Source organism: Tursiops truncatus, chromosome 15 (genome assembly GCF_011762595.2).
Source record: "Tursiops truncatus isolate mTurTru1 chromosome 15, mTurTru1.mat.Y, whole genome shotgun sequence".
In the NCBI taxonomy this organism is placed as follows: Eukaryota; Metazoa; Chordata; class Mammalia; order Artiodactyla; family Delphinidae; genus Tursiops; species Tursiops truncatus.
In genome coordinates this window covers 21,671,659-21,689,656 of record NC_047048.1, presented here as the reverse complement: position 1 = coordinate 21,689,656, position 17,998 = coordinate 21,671,659, and the positions used below count along the sequence as shown (strand labels likewise).

At 44.4% G+C, this 17,998-nt stretch overlaps 1 protein-coding gene across 2 annotated transcripts; it reads right to left on the bottom strand.

Annotated features, from left to right (window-relative positions):
* Window positions 1-724: 724 nt before the first annotated feature.
* Window positions 725-17,976, bottom strand: CRYM (crystallin mu). Of its 2 annotated transcripts, XM_004325718.4 has the most exons (8): window positions 17,707-17,975; window positions 17,051-17,204; window positions 15,084-15,146; window positions 11,774-11,875; window positions 7,409-7,592; window positions 3,919-4,040; window positions 3,122-3,206; window positions 725-1,062 (listed from the first exon to the last, which is right to left on the bottom strand). In XM_004325718.4, exons 1-8 carry the CDS (start codon window positions 17,874-17,876, stop codon window positions 998-1,000), a joined length of 945 nt encoding a protein of 314 aa, XP_004325766.2. In that variant the 5' UTR covers window positions 17,877-17,975; the 3' UTR covers window positions 725-997. The 2 variants fall into 2 exon arrangements, with proteins under 2 accessions (XP_004325766.2, XP_033696222.1); XM_033840331.2 differs by lacking the exon at window positions 11,774-11,875 and having other exon boundaries at window positions 17,707-17,976.
* Between the last annotated feature and the right edge of the window lie 22 nt (window positions 17,977-17,998).

Here is a 17,998-nt window from a genome sequence, read left to right as displayed (position 1 = left end):
GACAGACTATGATTCAAGAGCTGCTGGCACCCATCCTGCCACTATCAGGGGAGAGCTTACTTGATAATGCAGCCAACACCAAAGAAAACAGAGCCAAGGAACAGAGAGAGCAGGACTGGGTCCTGATGACACTTGGACCCCCTGGATCCAGCTATAGCTGAAACCAGTTACCTGTGTACTTCTTAATTATGAGCCAATGAATCCCATTCTTCACTCACTCATTCATTCAACTTAAGGTAGTTTGAGTTGTGGTCTCTACCGATTGTGACTGAAGGAGTTCTGACCCATAGAGAAGCTCTGCTGTTCCTTGAAATTTCAATTATAAGAAGCCAGAAACAAAAGGCTATGTAATATATGATTCCACTTATATGAATGTCCAGAAAAGGCAAATCCATAACAACAGAAAGTAGATTAGTGGTTGCCAGGGGCTGAGAAGAAGGGGGAATGGGGACTGACTGCTAATGGCTCCTGGGTTTCTTTTTGGAGTGATGAAGATGTTCTGAAATTAGACAGTGGTGATGGTTGCACAACCCTGTGACTATACTAGAAAACACTGAATTATATACTTTAAACTGGTGGATTTTATGATATGTAAATTGTATCTCAATTAATAAAATAGAAAAAATTTAACTATAGCCATCGGAGCTCCTGCAGGGAGTGAACGGGAGCATTTGATCCCCTCACTTTCCTTGCTGTGAGGGACAGAAGTTACCAAAGCAAGAACTGCAGAATGGGAAAAAGCTTTATTTCAAGGGATTACAAAAGGTAGTGAAATACAGGGGAAAGGGAGCGCTAATATAATCTGGCATACAGAGAATGGCCACTTAGTTTTGCTTTCTAACTACAAACACAAAAGGGGATCTCATTATTTAAGGTAAGACAGGATAAGCACGAAACTATAGATCACTGGGCTCCTTCATCTAATCTAGAGATTATGAGACAACTAGTTTAATACCCCTTGAGCTGTAGCATCCATTCAACACAAAGTTCCTTCGTTTTATTTACCAGATGACCAGGAATCGTACACAAGTTTGGCTGCAACCATGTCTTCCACCGCCATTCCTGGAATGGACAGAAATTTGGTTCACCTTTTGTCAGAACAACTTTTCCTCAAACAGCCCAGATCCCAGAACTGGCAGTCCCCTGATACAGTGTCCATCAGGGTAACAAGGACTGATGCCCAGAGGTGAGTTCAGGCTTGAAGTATTGGCAAAGGGCAGAACAAGGCAAGAAACGCCCACCAAAGAAATTTTACGTATCCTTCAGACGTTAGTTCGGGGGTCAGAACACTTTCTGTAAAGGGCCAGATGGTAAATATTTCAGGCTTTGCAGGCCAATTACTTGCAGTTACTCAACTCTGCCATTGGAGTGCCAGGGCAGCCACAGACAACAGGGAAACAGCTGAGCCTGACTGTGCTCCAAGGAAAGTTTCTTTATGGACACGCTAGTTGGAATTTCTTAAATTTTCACATGTCACAAAACATTCTTAATTTTTTCCCCAATCATTCGAAAATGTAAAAACCATTTCACTTGTGGGCTGTACAAAAACAGGTGGTAGGTTGGGTTTAGCCCGTGGTCTGCAGTTTGTTGGACCCTCTGGTCTAGTCCAAACCCTGAATCCTTCAGCAACGGACCCTTTGTCTTATAGTTTGGGGCACAAACCTTAAGCTTGAATGGACATATGTTCTTAAAGGCCAGGGGCCAGTTTTTATTAATTTTTGTAGATACCACTGCACCCAGTATGCAGCTTGACACATAGCAGGTATTTAATGTGCACCTGCTGGATGAACGGCTGTGCCGATAAACCAGTCCCCAGAAGTGAGAAAGGAAAAATTGCTCAGAGGTGTAGGGCAGGGCTATGCGGTGCTGTGTCTCCTGAAGGGAGCCGGCTGACCTCTGATCTGCTAGGAACAATGAGACTTTCAGACCCAACTAGACCAGTGTGATGTCTTTGAACCAGGCTCTAGATAAAGCTTATACTGTGTTTGCCTGTCTTTCTGTGCATGAGATTTAAAAAAAATATTTAACAGATGGCAAGGCATGGGTGCTGGGTGGTCAGAGTACTCTTAATACTCTGCCAGGCATTAAAGCTTTGGTTGCTTAATCATTAACAAATATGTAAGGTCTGGTGAGGCTGAGGGGCTCAGGGCAGCAAATATTTACCAACCATTTTGAGAGTAGTTCAATATTTTAGGTGTAGGAGCTGAGTATTAGCTCTGTTACCACGTGTGTCCATTTCCTTAAATCTGGTGGGATGGGAGAGCTGGGCTGAGGGGCAAACTAGCCGCTGGGAGCCCCTTCTTTGTTGGGCTTCTGCCTGTGCTAACTCAGGTAGTAATGGGGCTCCCCACTGAAGACCTTCTTAAATCAGCAAGAAGAAAGGTAGGGAAGGAGGGGAAAAAAGGTCTCAGGCTGTACTTCCTGTCTGGGTCTCCGTCAGGTTGGGGCTCCCTGCTATTTCTCTTAAGCTCCCTGTTTTTAAACATCTTTTTCTCCTGTCCTCCCATCTCTGAAGGATATCTTCTTCTGAGTGTCATTGTCTTAATGCTGACACTTGCTGTGTGCACATTGTTTTTTGTTTTTTTTGTTTGTTTGTTTGTTTTTTTGCAGTACACGGGCCTCTCACTGTTGTGGCCTCTCCCGTTGCGGAGCACAGGCTCCGGACGCACAGGCTCAGCAGCCATGGCTCACGGGCCCAGCCGCTCCGCGGCATATGGGATCTTCCCGGACCGGGGCACGAACCCACGTCCCCTGCATCGGCAGGCGGACTCTCAACCACTGCGCCACCAGGGAAGCCCTCACATTGTTTTATATACACATCTCACTTAATTCTCACAAAAACTCCAGGGAACAGGTGGTGAGAAAACTGTGGCTCAGAGAGGTGAGGTCACTTGCCCAAGGACGCGTGTCCAGGGAGTGGCAGAGAAAGGAATCCAACCCAGGACTGACCAGTTCCAGAGTTCATGGGCTTCACCACTATGCCGACGTAAATAATTGACCTGAGTCATAGATTTCACAATGCTTCAGCTGTGGAGCCTGCTGACCCATTCCTCTTCCCACCCGTGGGTAAACCTACCTTGTGCTCTGGTTAAGTTTGTGCCTTGGGAGCAATGGCTCTTACCCAAAGACTTGAACACCGTAGTCTTCTCACAGTGGGCTGGTTTCACTCCCTTTACCACTTCTCCGAGCTCAGCGAAGATCTCGGCCTGTGAAATGAACACACACTGACCCAGGCCATGGGGCTAATGTCTGCTCAGGGCCAGCTTCTGAAGCCAGGGCAGGGTGTCCCTGAACTGGATAAGGGATAAACTTGATAAAAGGACCTTCTGTAAACTGGATGATGTCAGGAAGGAAGCCTCCACCTTAAACCTTTTTTTTTGGGAGGAGGGGTGGCGGGCGCGGGTACCATCTGCCTCTGTGATACTGTGATTGCAGAGATACAAATTTGTAGCCAGGGGAATGTCCTGCCAGGATACTGTCAGTGAGGAAATAGGCCTGTTCTTATCTGAACACTCATTTTGGCAGCCCTTTTCTTGCCTCTATGCCCTGATTACAAAAAAAAAGGCCAGAAAGTGGCCAACCCTAGTCCTAATTTGTTGGCCACACTGGGAAAGTTTCCAGGCTGTAACAGGCTCCTATCTTCCAATCCTACTGCTCTATAGGACAGCCCAGTCCAACAGAAAAGTCCATCAAGCCGCTCTCTTCAGGCAAAGGGGACAGGAAAACACATCACCACATAATGGCCACATTATTCTGGGAGGGGATTAGAAAAGGTTGAGAGATGTTTGGGAGTTGTCATCCCACAAAGAGGTAAGGGTTACCGAGGTCTGAAGCAGGCCAGACAGAAGGGGGTGTTAATGAAACCCTGGGATCCAGGTGAGGCCATCCAGGCAACAGCCCACCAGAAAGGAGGCTCACCCCGGACAAGAGGACATCTCCAGACTCTTTCAGGGCGGCCTCCTGGGAATCCACATACAGCACAGCCTGTGTCATGAGCTCATCATCCAGCTCTCTCCAGTCAGGTCTGCTGGCGCCGATGGCTAAGAGACAGCAAAACAGACCCTGAGCCTAGAAATGGCCACAAGGGATACCAAACACTCCAAAGAAGGAAAGGGGTGGGGAAAAGGAGGTGACAGAGGACACATGGGAACAGATGTGGAATGCCCCATTTCCCCAGGCCAACTCCCTCCCCATCGACGAGACTGAATTCACTAATAAGAATGATACCTGGGCATTTTTTCCTTTCCATTTCATATCCATTCTCATTACTAAAAAAAGATTTCGAGGCAACTTAGCATTAATTTGCTGTGTGCCTACTATCTGTGGGATGTTTCACACATACCATTTATAGTCCTCCCAAGCACACTTCACATCTGATTCCCATTTAAAAAGCACACAGACTGAGGCTCAAAGAAGTGGTACATGCCAAGGTTAAGTATCTAATAAGTGCGTCTATAGCTCTGAGACAGTACATGCCTTTCATGCTTCTTCCACTTATCAGGAACAGAGACCTCCTTACAAAACCCCTAAAACAGAGACGTTACTTGGAGCTTATTCAGACCCCGCACTCCTCTATCTTCTGTCTGTCTGCTTGCTCTTCAATCATTCCCATCCCTCGCCCCCAACCACTTCTCTCTTAATTCACGAGAAAAGAGCCCAGTGTTAGGGTCAGAGAGAAGCCCCAATAAAGAGGAAACTGGCTGCACCCTGGCACCAAGGTTTCACATCCTCTGCAGAGCCCAGAACCATAATGATGAATCCAAGGAATCGTGACTCCTGGCGCTGGAACACAGGAATACGCAGAGGCTGCAACCAGATGCCTGCAGGGCCAGGAAGGTAATGAAAATGAGCAGAACTGGTCAGAGGAAGTGGATTGGAAATGGTGGAGACTGAGGTACAGAGAAGAAAGCAGACCCTTCTAAAGCGGACAGTTACTGTTCAGCTCAAGCTAATTGTTGCCATGTGAGAATGCAGGGCCACTGTTAGAAAGCCTCCCCTATCCCTGCTCCTTTTTTAAAAGAGAAGCAGGAAATCTCTTTGCATGTGTTAGTTCTTGATTTTCAGAACACTCTATGGTCTGAAAAAAACACATCTGCTGGCTGGATCCGGCCCATGCCAGCCAGTCTTTGGAAACTGCTATAAAGCTTTATACAAATATAAGGCAGCATTTACAAGCCTTCTCTCACTGCCATCCAGTTTTCTCTACTTGTTCCCTCTCCTGCTGTTCTCCCTCACTCTAATTTTCAAAGAGAGTGGTGTAAAAATGTCCATCTTGAAGGCTGTTTGTGTGAGAAGTTCTATAGAACAGAAGCACCAACTAATGAAGCTCATAAATAAATCATAAGCTGGTGGGAAAAACCCTAGCTTCTCAAGCCACCTCTTCTGATTGCTCTTGTTGCCCCCAATCTGGAGGCAGGGTGAGTTCTCGAAGGGCTGCATAAGGCCACTCAGGCTGATGGAGATGGTCCGGGTAGCAAAGGGAGGGGCTTGACTCGGGCTGGGCCTTGGCCTTCCTGCAGTGGGGCGAGAATGGGTGAGGGTCAGACGCTGGCTGTTGGGCTGCAGGGATAGGATGAGGGACGTGCAGGGGAGGTTGGAATTGGGCGTATCTTTAGCCAAGCTGTAAAGTAAGTAAAATCTGTGGTTGGTGTTTCCCTGTTGACTGCACTTACAACATACTTAAGTATATTTAATGCCTCTGTGAATACATAAACCAATTTCGTCTTTAGGCTAGGGAAAGATATGAGATGGCTTGACTCTCCTTCCTGGAGAGAGACTCAAAGTGTGACAGGGATCCAACATGAGGGATAGTCTCTGTTGTTGGCTTTGAAGGTGGAGCGTCCACATGAAAAGGAATGTGGACAGCCTCTAGGAGCTGAGAGCAGCCCCAAGGAAAAAGGCACCTTTGTCCTACAACACAAGGAACCTGCCATGACCATGTGGGCTGGGAAGAAGACTCCGGGCTCTGGATAAGACTGCCGCCTGAACAACACCTTGATTTCATCCTTGTGTGAGCAGAGGACTTAGCTAACCCATGCCCAGACTCCTAACCACAGAAACTGAGATAATAAATAATTGTGCTGTTTTAAGCTGGAAAAAAAAAAAGAAAAAGCTGAAAAAATATCAAGTCAGTCTTGCTGAAGATTCAGCTCTTGTCCATTTCACCAAGAACTGGTTTCTCTTGATTCCCTAAGTCGTTCCAGAAATGGTCTTACTGTTCGAGTCTGGCTTTATGAAGAGTAAGACCTACCCCCTGGACCCACATTCATAATACCAGTCCCACACAGGCTGAGACCTTCAATTTGCTATGGCCCATTCCTCAATCATACCACGTTTTGTTTCCTTTATAGAACTTATCTTCAGCTGGAACTATCTAACTCATCTATTTGTTTACTTGTTTGTTGTCTACCTCCCTTCTCTGGAATGTAACCAGCGGGAAAGCAGTGATCTTGATTGCTGGTTTACTGTGGCATCCTCAGCATCTAGAACAGTGCCTGACACATGGTAGGGATTCAATACATATTTGTGAATGAACTTGGCCCTTGCACGTGTGTGCAGACATTTTAGACTCTGAGTTCACACTATGTGCTTGTCACTAAAACATGGGGCACTGATACCAGGTTTAAATTCTTGAGTCTTCAATTGTTTGCTCATCAGAATCCAGTCTTCTTATTGAAAGATAACATAGGGTATCATTTAAGATCTTGGGCTCTGAGGGTGTACTACCTCAGTTCAAATCCCAGTTTTGCCTCTAAGAACCTCTGACTTTGGGCAAGTTTCTTAATCCTTCCATGCCTTGGTTTACCTACCTGTAAAATGGGGGTCATGATAATAATAGCTCCTACTTCATACGGTTGTTGTGAGGATTCAGTGATATAGTACATACAAAGAATCTAGAACAGCACCTGCAATAGTAAGTATTCAATATAGACCAGATCTTGTTATAACCCCCAGGGCCATTTGAGGATCTTCAGAGGCCCCAGGAACTCCTATGTTTAGAGTCCCAACCATCCTATCCCACATATTAAAAAGCACCCACATGTCACATTAAATGTCTTTGGTGTTGTAATTTTAAAAGATTTGTTTTTATAATTCCAAGTGTTGTTAAAGAACAAGTGAGTCATTTGGCTTTTGTAATTTAAATTTCATAACATTTAAGAACTGAGCTATAATTGATCATTTGCTATAATGATACACTTTATAAAACTTTAATTAAATTTATTAGTTTCAGGTTTGTGATTTTTGTTTCATATTTTGGAGTATCATTTTTTTCAGAACTCAAATGTTTCTGAGGCCATTAAAACGCTCAAGCATTTTGCATGAGTAAAACAGCTCTGCAGATGCAGCCCTCTTGGTCCAGCCAAGGGAGAGTCTGGCCACCCAAGGCTCATGGAGCCACTCTGCTTACCATTGATGTGAGCCCCGGGCTTCACCCATTCACCAAACAAAATGGGCTCCGTTGCCATGGTGACTGTGATGATCACATCTGCCCCAGTCACAGCCTCCTGAACCGATGAACAGACCCGTACCTCTCCTTGCACTGTGTTCGCAAACTTCTCTGCATTTTCTTTGGTGCGGTTCCATATCCTCACCTTCATTGGGGGTAACAAGAGGGACATTGGTGCCATGATTATCTGGCTGTTTATGTTTCATTAAGCCCAGGGGTGCAAGGAAAAGTTGAACCACTCTGGGGTTAGGACTGTAGTTATTTAAATCATTCCGTATGGCGAATGTACATTTGTCTGGGCCAGATATTTGAAAATGACCTTTCTCTATCCCATTCCCCTTTCAAGAAGGGGGGAAGTTTTTCACTTCTAGCTTGGGACACACAGCCTCAGTAGCTTAATAGCTACTATATAGCTTAATGATTAGCAGAGCAAGTTCTGGAGCTAAACAGGCTTAGAATCAATCCTTGCTGTCACTTACTGTTTCTGAAGTATATTTAACTTCATTCAGCCTAAGTTTTCATGTCTGTAAAATGCAAATGATAACAGGCAAAGTCAGCATCAAACTCACAGTTTATGTTTGGGAGTCTGTAAAGGAGTCATAACAGGGATGAGATTCACAAACAGGATGTGCAGGGCTGTGCTTGGAATAGTTGATCTCCGAAGGATATGTAGGGAATTAAAATCTGGAAGGGTTTCAGGAGTGAATGGTGCAGCAGAGTAGAAGGCCAAGAGTAATAGCTACAGTTAGATTCCTGGGAAGCGCTGGTGGGAGAGGGTGCGTCACTGGCATCACCAGGAGGTGGGGACTTGCTAGCTTGCTTAACAGATTTTGATGTCTGTGGTGGCAGCTGTCAGCCTTCAACTGAAAATAAGGCCTAAAGAATCTCTCATAAGGAAATATAATAAATATGGAAATAAATGTTATGTCTGAGTAAGTTCATTAACTAAGGTGAAAAACAATACAATATGTCCATTTATAAGAGAATGGTTAACTATACCATCTTGCTTGATAGAAAAATATGAAATACCATACAAAAATTAAGTAATGTGGAAAAGTGGTATTACAACATTCAGTGAAAATACAGTATATACAACTGTGTATATCTAACATGATTAAATCTTTAAGAGGTTAATATTCAAAATATACAAAGAAATTATAAAATTTAATATTAAAAAATAAAGCAACCTTATTTTAAAATGGGCAGAGGACCTGAATAAATATTTTTCCAAAGAAGGCATACCAATGGGCAACAGACACATGAAAAGATGCTCAACGCCACTGGAACATAGGGAAATGCAAATCAAAACCACAATAAGATATCACCTCCATTTCCCTCGGCATGATGACTATGCACAGACCTATGGTCAATTAATCTCTGACAAAGGAGGCAAGAATACACAATGGAGAAAAGACAGTCTCTTCAATAAGCGGTGCTGGGAAAACTGGGCAGCTACATGTAAAAAAATGAAATTAGAACATTCTCTAGCACCATACACAAAAATAAACTCAAAATGGATAAAGACCTAAATTTAAGACCAGATACTATAAAACTCTTAGAGGAAAACATAGGCAGAAAACTTTTTGATATAAATCACAGCAATAACTTTTTGAATCCACTTCCTAGAGTAATGAAAAAAACAAAAATAAACAAATGGTACCTAATTAAACTTAAAAGCTTTTGCACATGAAAGTAAACCATAAACAAAACGAAAAGACAACCCACAGAATGGGAGAAAATATTTGCAAACGAAGTGACCAGCATAGGATTAATCTCCAAAATATACAAGCAGCTCATGCAGCTCAATATCAAAAAAACAAACAACCCAATTAAAAAATGGGCAGAAGATCTAAATAGACATTTCCCCAGGAAGACATACAGATGGCCAAAAAGCACATGAAAAGATGCTCAACATCGCTAATTATTAGAGAAATGCAAATCAAAAGTACAATGAAGTATCACCTCACACCAGTCAGAATGGCCATCATCAAAAAGTCCACAAACAACAAATGCTAGAGAGGGTGTGGAGAAAAGGCAACCCTCTTGCACTGTTGGTGGGAATGTAAATTGATAAGCCACTATGGAAAACAGTATGGAGGTTCCCGTAAAAAACTCAAAATAGAGCTACCATATGACCCAGCAATCCACTACTGGGCACATACCCTGAGAAAACCATAATTCAAAAAGAGACATGTACCACAATGTTCACTGCAGCATTGTGTCCTGGCTATTAATTTACAATAGCCAGGACATGGAAGCAACCTAAGTGTCCATCAACAGATGAATAGATACAGAAGATGTGGCACATATATACAATGGAATATTACTCAGCCATAAAAAGAAACGAAATTGAGTTATTTGTAATGAGGTGGATGGACCTAGAGTCTGTCATACAGAGTGAAGTAAGTCAGACAGAGAAAGACAAATACTTTATGCTAAACCATATATATGGGATCTGAAAAAAAAAAAAAGGTTCTGAAGAACTTAGGGGCAGGACAGGAATAAAGACACAGATGTAGAGAATGGACTTGAGGACACGGGGAGGGGGAAGGGTAAGCTGGGACAAAGTGAAAGAGCAACATTGACATATATACAGTACCAAATGTAAAAGAGATAGCTAGGGAAGCACCTGCATAGCACAGAGAGATAAGCTCAGTGTTTTGTGTCCACCTAGAGGGGAGGGGGAGGGAGGGAGGGAGGGAGACGCAAGAGGGAGGGGATATGGGGATATATGTATACATATAGCTGATTCACTTTGTTATACAGCAGGAACTAACACACCATTGTAAAATAAATAAATAACCTCCAATAAAGATGTTAAAAAATATACCTCAATAAAGATGTTAAATAAATAAATAAGTTAAATAAATAAATAAACCACTTGTGGTGATTTCCGGAGGGGGGAGGGTTGGGGGATGGGTAAAACAGGTGAAGGGGATTAACAGGTACAAACTTCCAGTTTCAAAATAATTAAGTCATGGGGATATAATGTGCAGCATGGAGAATATAGTCAATAATATTGTAATAACTTTGTATGGTGACAGATGGTAACTAGACTTACATTGGTGACCATTTCGAAATGTATATAAATATCAAATCACTACAATGTACACCTGAAACTAATAAGATGTCATATGTCAATTATACTTTAATAAAAAAAGCAGAGAAAAACCATACAACTATGTTACAAGAAGCAGACGAGAGAGATTGGAAATGTTAACTACTTGTCTTTGAAAACAGATAAAAGGGAATTTTTCTTTTGTTTTCTTCATTACAGTCTTCATTTCTCAAAGCAGAAGTATTATTTTTATCACAAGAAATCATACCTCAAATATACCCCACCCCTCTCACACACATAGAAAAAAATAAAATAAAAGTAGCATCAAATGTATCAAAAATAATAGGAAGTGTGAGCCAGCCAGAATGGGGAAAAGTAGACTAACATCTAGGCTGCAGAAGGCATGCTGTGGCCTCCTGCTCTCTAGGCCTCATTCCCAGCTCCTGGATCCCTAAGCCTGAATACTTAAGGACCCCAGATTCTCCTAAGAGAAACAATAGAAAGGGCCAAAAGAACACCTGAATGTATGTAATGGATATGACACAATCCTTTAAGTAACCGAGTAGGCTCTCTGCGTACTTCAGCATACCCTGCAAACTGAGAAACTGGAGGGGGTGATTCAGGCCTTTCCCCCAACTCTTCACGTCCAGTGGGACTTCTGGGCAAATTGTTAAAAGAATGGTCTAGGGGGCTTCCCTGGTGGCGCAGTGGTTGAGGGTCCGCCTGCCGATGCAGGGGACGCGGGTTCGTGCCCCAGTCCGGGAGGATCCCACATGCCGCGGAGCGGCTGGGCCCGTGAGCCATGGCCGCTGGGCCTGCGCGTCCGGAGCCTGTGCTCCGCAACGGGAGAGGCCACAGCAGTGAGAGGCCCGTGTACAGCAAAAAAAAAAAAAAAAAAAAAGAATGGTCTAGGGACTTCCCTGGTGGTGCAGTGGTTAAGAATCCACCTGCCAATGCAGGGGACACGGGTTCGATCCCTGGTCTGGGAAGATCCCACATACCACAGAGCAACTAAGCCTGTGCGCCACAATGCTGAAGCCCGCGCACCTAGAGCCCGTGCTCTGCAACAAGAGACTCCACCACAATGAGAAGCCCGTGCACCACAACAAAGACCCAATGCAACCAATAATAAATAAATTTATATTAAAAAAAAGAATGGTCTAGATGGTGGGACTCTCAACCTGACAATTTCAGCATAACCCACACTGTAACAAAGGAGTACAGAGAAAGGTCACTGCTACTTCCTCCACAACCCTCCCTGGACCTACCTCCTTAAAGGAGAACTGCTCTGTGAAGACCTCATAATGGCTATAAGCCTGGACGCCAGCTCCAAGGATACACAACACTTCACTGCTGGGGGGTTTCAAAAACTATTTGAGAGAAATGAGATAGAAAAGGTCAAGGGAGACTCTAGTAGCCAGGAGAAGATCAAATACAGTTTGAGAATCAGGTGAACTTCAAGACCTCTCAGGCAATCAAGGAGATGTCATTGTGTATTTCCGTTTCCACAGAGTGGGGAGGGAGGGAGGGAAGGAGCCTTCACTGGGTACCTAACATATGCCAGTGCTTAAGCCTCATGATCTCATTTAGCCCAGACAATTGACCCTATGAGCTAGATACTCCCATTGTTATCCTCCTCTCACAGATAAAGAAATTGAGGTCCAGAGAGGTTAAGTAACTTGCTCAGGGCCCTATGACTACTGAATGGCACAGTGAGGCTCTAACACCACATCTTTCATTCTCCAAAGCCCACTTGCTTTCTGCTGTGCTACCCTATCTCAGGGGCATGATAAGCCACACCTACTTCTGAGAGCTGTTAGTTGCTTCTGGAATCCATGAATCCTTGCGAGCCTAGGTTCTCAGCTATATTTGCTGTGCCCACTCTCTGTTGATCCTGACTCAGCCTCCGTCTTCCTTTAAAGAGGGATGTAGAGCTGGCATTTGTGGCACCTGCTAAGGGTGTATGTGTGTCTTTATTTGTGAGTGAGGTTCTCTGATCAACTCTCCAGTAAAGTCTTTCTGACCACCCTGATAGATTTCACCACTTCATAGCACTTGTTTGTTTACAAATTTATTTTCCTGTACTGGTATGTAAGCCCCAGGAAAACAGAGACAGTCTTATTTGCACAGAATTGGCACATATCTACCATTACCTATGAGAAACAGAGCGGGGTTTCTTGACCTCAGCACTACTGATATTTGGGCTGGATAATTCTTTGTTGGCAGGTGGGTGGGCTGTCTTGTGCATTATAGGATGTTGAGAAGCATCCCTGGTTCTGTCCATTAGCACCCCCTATGTCCTCAGTTGCGACAACCAAAACTATCTCCAGACATTGCTAATTGTCTCTGGGGCAGCTGGCCAAATTGTTTTCAGTTAAGAACAACTGGCATTGAGGGATGACAACACTTGCTCCTCAAACCATCCATATTAAATAAGACCATCTTCTGCCTTTCCTCTATTTCATTTAATAAAAATTAGCTCCTTGGGGCTGCTCTTTCTTACAATGCTAATTATTGAGATTCTGGAGTGCAACCTTAAAAATGAAAGTATTCTTAATTATTAATCACTTGCAGAAAGGAGCCTCAAATATTGGCAGGTGATTAGAGATGATGTCTCCTGTAGCTGCAGAAGGAGAGATAGCATTTTGTGCCGTCAACTATAGTTCAAAGAACCTTGATTTGAAAAGTTTTCAAAATGACAATATCCACAAGACTAGTAATCTTATGCTCCTGTCCAATAAGGAGAATTATGTAATTTTTCCTTAACTAATTTTTTTTTGTTGTTCTCAGTTAATAGAATCTATTCTTGGAAGTACACGTGGGCTTCAGAAATTGTTGCAGTATCCTGTAAAGTAACCTTTAACCTCTGATAGAAGAATTAACCTGGTTGATCATCAGAATCAACCAGATACCATAAAAAACCAAAACACCTAGTTTCTTAGGCCCTACCCTCAGCGATTTCAATTCAGTGGTTTTGGGAATCTGAATTAAAAAAAAAAATTCCCCAGATGCTGCTGCTGCTGCGTAGCCTGGGTTGGAAACTACTGATCTGGGACGAGAAGACCCACAGCTACCTGGGTTGTCTGACTACAGGAAACCCTAGACTCCATTTCCTTCTGCACAAAATGAGGCCAGTAATACTTGCTCTGCCTTCCTCCCAGAAATCCAAAAATAAATCAAACAATGGTTTGGAAATTATTTTGGAAAAGATCAAAGTCCTTTTCAAATGTAGGGCAGTATGGTTAGAGTCCCTCTGTTCCTAAGTTACCAGGGAACATACTTCAGAGTCCCTTGATCATTTCAATCTGAACTGGGTCTGCATATAATTTTTCAAAGCCAGTTCATCAAGCTGCACACTGTAGTCTACTCCCTTCCTATATAATTACCAGATTTATCCCCACAGTCTTCCCTCCCCATCATGTGTTTAGAAGACCTTAACACACTCACAATTTGAACACCTGGTCTCTGCTCCTCCAACCCTCCGATAGACCCCACATTTCCTTTATGCTTAGGCCTCATAAACCAGCATTCCCAGACCTTTAATGTGAAAGGTTCCAGCCTTTAACTGTTCCTACAGATACCTCGTCTTCTTAGCCCTAGCCTCTAAAAATACTGTTCTTCTTGTAGGATGCCCTTGTAGGATGCTTAGAAATATCATCACCTCTATCACTTGCTTTTCCTTCTGCCTGGAGAGCTCCTCCCCTCTTCCTGTTTCACTCACTCACTTCTTTTTCAGTCTTTACTCAAATATCACCTTCCCAGTGAGGTCTTTCCTCTATAATTTAAAATATCACCCCTTCCCAGTGCTCTCAATTCTGCTTTATTTTCATCCTTCTAGCTGGTGGTGGGGGTGGGCGTGTTATTTTTTTAAAGCAAGTCCTAGCCTATTAGTAAACTCAAAAGGGGTTTGCTGTTGGTTAATTATTTTTTTTAGCAAATCATACTATGTATTTTACTTTTTATTTTATTTATTGTCTCACCTCCCCTCTGCATGTAACTCTGTTTCGTGCACTACCACATCTCTGACATTTAGAACAGTGCCTGATATGTGGTAGGATCTCAGTCAATACTTGCTGAATGGATACATCTGTGTGGCTTGGATCTGTTTATCTCCTCCTCTGCTTCTTATGCAGTACTGACTCTAGCCTATGGGGCAACCACACTGATGTGCCAGGAGCAGTGTGGTAGAGGGGAAAGAAAGCAGTCCTGGGAGTCAGAGAGGTCAAGTTTTAAATTCTTGCTCTGCCACTTGTTAGCTGTGTGACCCTGATCAACTCACACAACCTCTCTGAGCCATATTCCTTATACCTGGCAAATGGAGATAATCATATCTACTTTGCAAGGTTGGTGTGAAGATCAGGAATAGCACATGTGAGGTACCTGGAATCTTGGGCTTATTAAATGGTAGCCAATCATTTCGTGAATCACTGTGCTCAGCTGACATCCCATATTTGGCATATGAAGTTCCAGCTATGTCCAAAGAAGTTCCAAATGAGTTCCTCACTTCTACCTTAGACATTCAAACTTGAGACACTCAATCCCACCCACCAGCTCAGCACAGCCAGGCACTAATCTCACCTTGGTGGCGATGGCAGACACTGCAGCTGTTCTCTTTGCAGTTATGATATTTCCATCCATGACCTTGGAGGAAAGGAGAGACAGTGAACAAGGGGCACCCCTATCCACCACTTAAGCAGAGAGAAGACGCTCTAAAAGCGTTAGCCCTAGGAAGCATCATAATATTCTATAAAGAGAATGCTTTGCCTGGATACAATCCCTCCACTTATAAGAAATACAACTTTGAAAAAACATCTTAATCTTTAAGCACCGGTTTCCTACCTGTAAAAATAAAGATAATGGCAACCACTCAGAGGGTTTTTGTGAAGATTAAATGCACTGGCATACGTGAAAACATCTAGCATATGGCGAGCCCTCAAGAATTGCCCATTTGCTTTACTTGCCCTGGGATTCTCAAAACATCAAATTAAGGAGAAACTTCAGGAATAAGAGTAAGTCACTTGACATCCGTGCAAGGGCCCTGAAACTCTATCTCAGTGGCTCTCAACTCCTCCTGCACATGTGGGGAGGTTTGTGAAGATACAGATGCCCAGACATGACCCTTAGGTTGACTGAATCTGAACACTAGGGATGGGACCCAGACACTGTTGTTTTTAAAAGCTCCCCAGGTGATTCTGAATTACGCCTTGCCAGTAATAACTCCCATCCTTTGCACTGTTCTCTGTTTATATTAATCATCTCAATTGGTCCTTGCCAAGTAGTATGAGTATTCTCATTTTATGGACAAGGAAGTGAGTTGCTTGGCTACTGATCGAATTCAGGAAGAATCTCAGGCCTTGTCATTGAGTTCCAAAGCCTGAGGTGGTCCCGGTTTCCTGGGGAAGCACTGTTGGTAGGTAGTATGGATGCCATTTCCATTGGATGAGCAGAGACTGGGAAGAGCTACAGACTCTTTTCAGGGGAGGAATAAATGGGCAGCTTCCTTGGGGAACCAGAAATTCTGAGAAGGAGAGTCTAAGGATCCAGGGGCGGTTTGGATTAAGGAGTCCGTCCCTGATGAGGACTCAACCGGCTGGCCTCAGCGCCAGGCTGGAGGGCAAAAAGCACTTTCACTAACCAGTTGTGTGACCTCAAGCAAAGTGACTCTGATGCTCTGAGCCTCAGGAACCTCAAAAGAAAGCAGGTGGGGAGGTGAGGGTGTAATAAACACTCCCACAGAGGAGTGTTGTCAGGATTGAATGAGACCAATTTCTCCTGCCTGGTACATGATAAGTGCTCAGTCAACAGCAGTGAGAAAGGCAGTAGAGAGCATAGTCTTAAGACAGTATAGGCCTTGGACTTACACAGAGTAGGTGTGAAGTCCATCCATGCCACTATGAGCTATGGAAATTTTGGTAAGTTTGGCATAGCTGCTCTATGACTCAGTTTTCTCATCTGCAAAATGGAGGTGATAAATTTACTTACCTCAGAGTGGTTCTAAGTATTAAGAGAATTAACACATACAAAGTATTTAGAACAGTGCCTGACGCACACAAGGTGCTTAATACATTTGGACTACTACTATTTTTTGATATTACCATTAAATGTTAAAACAGGTCGTTGTGTATCCCTTAGAAAAAAACTCCCAGGTATTAGAGAGCACCCCTAGTCTGTAACTCACGTAACTCCACATTGCAGAGATTCACTAAATAAACGTTTCCTTGGCTACTGGGTTTGTGCAAGTATATCTGTATATCTGGAGTAACCGGTAGAGGACAAGAACATCACAAGAATGACGAGATTATTCCTTCCACACTGTCACACACTTAAAGCAGCAGTGGGCTCTGGTGCTGGGTTATGCATCCTTAGGCAGTTCTGGAATCAGATACACAGTCACAGATAACCTTCACTGTCACTGGCATCCAGTCACTCAGAGAGGGTCACGGGTGGTCACACTCAAAACTCCCCCTGGTCGACAGAGAACTAACTTCTGAGCCTAGCTCTGTGCACAGGGGCCCTGACCCACCCCTGGCCAGGGAGTTGCTCACCGCCAGAAGGGAGCCATCGCTCGGCTGGAAGAGTAGCACAGTGGCCTGATGGGAGGGGACAGTGGAGGTGGTGCTGTGGCCCTCATAGAAGGTGACCAACTTGGTGGTCAGGGCGTCCTCTGCTGCGCTGTAGGCGGGCATGACCCCCAGGAAACTACAAGAAGAGAGGGAGCAGCTTCAACCCCTTCCGATCAATGCTGAGGTATCCTATCAAGTCCTCATGTCCCTTCCTTTCTCTTTCCTCCCTCAATGCCCTACTGGCCTTCTCCCTCGCCCACCTCCCACCCCCATCCGTCTGCCATTCCCTTTGGCAGTATGCTGAGTACGTTCAAGAATCCGGCTCTGGATGAGAAAAGTCACCCCAGTTCTGCCACTTACTAGCTGCGTAACCCTGGGTACTTCACTTCACCTCTCTGAGTCTCGGTTTTCCCATCAGTAAATGTTGCATCAATACCTACCTATATATGGAGTGAATTAAACAAGGTAATTCCTGTAAAGCGCCCACTTGACACAGTGGGTTGCAAAAATCAGGTGGGAGCTGTTATTAGCAGTGGTTAGGTAAGCCCTCCCTTCCTTCCTCCCGCTGCTTCCATTCTCACCCCTCCTCTTCCTCCTTTCCAGTTTCTCCAGACCCTGGCCCGGCCTTCCTCACTCACCCACTGTGTTTGGCCACGGGCACCACGGTGCGCACCGGCTGCATGACCCCTCCTTCAGGGCCGCTGGAGAAGTTGGCCAGAGCCGCCTCCAGAGGCGGGATGAGTAGGCTAGAGCTGCGGAGGTGGTCCTGCACATCTGCCGCGCTCAGGAACGCTGGCACAGAGCTCATGTCGTCGCGGGCCTTCTACCTCCGCGAGCTCAAGGGGATCCGCGCTTCCAGCGCTGTGCCCTGTGCGAGAGCGCCCAGGGCGCGCTGCCGCCTACAGGTCACCGCCCAGCTCCGGGGGCGGA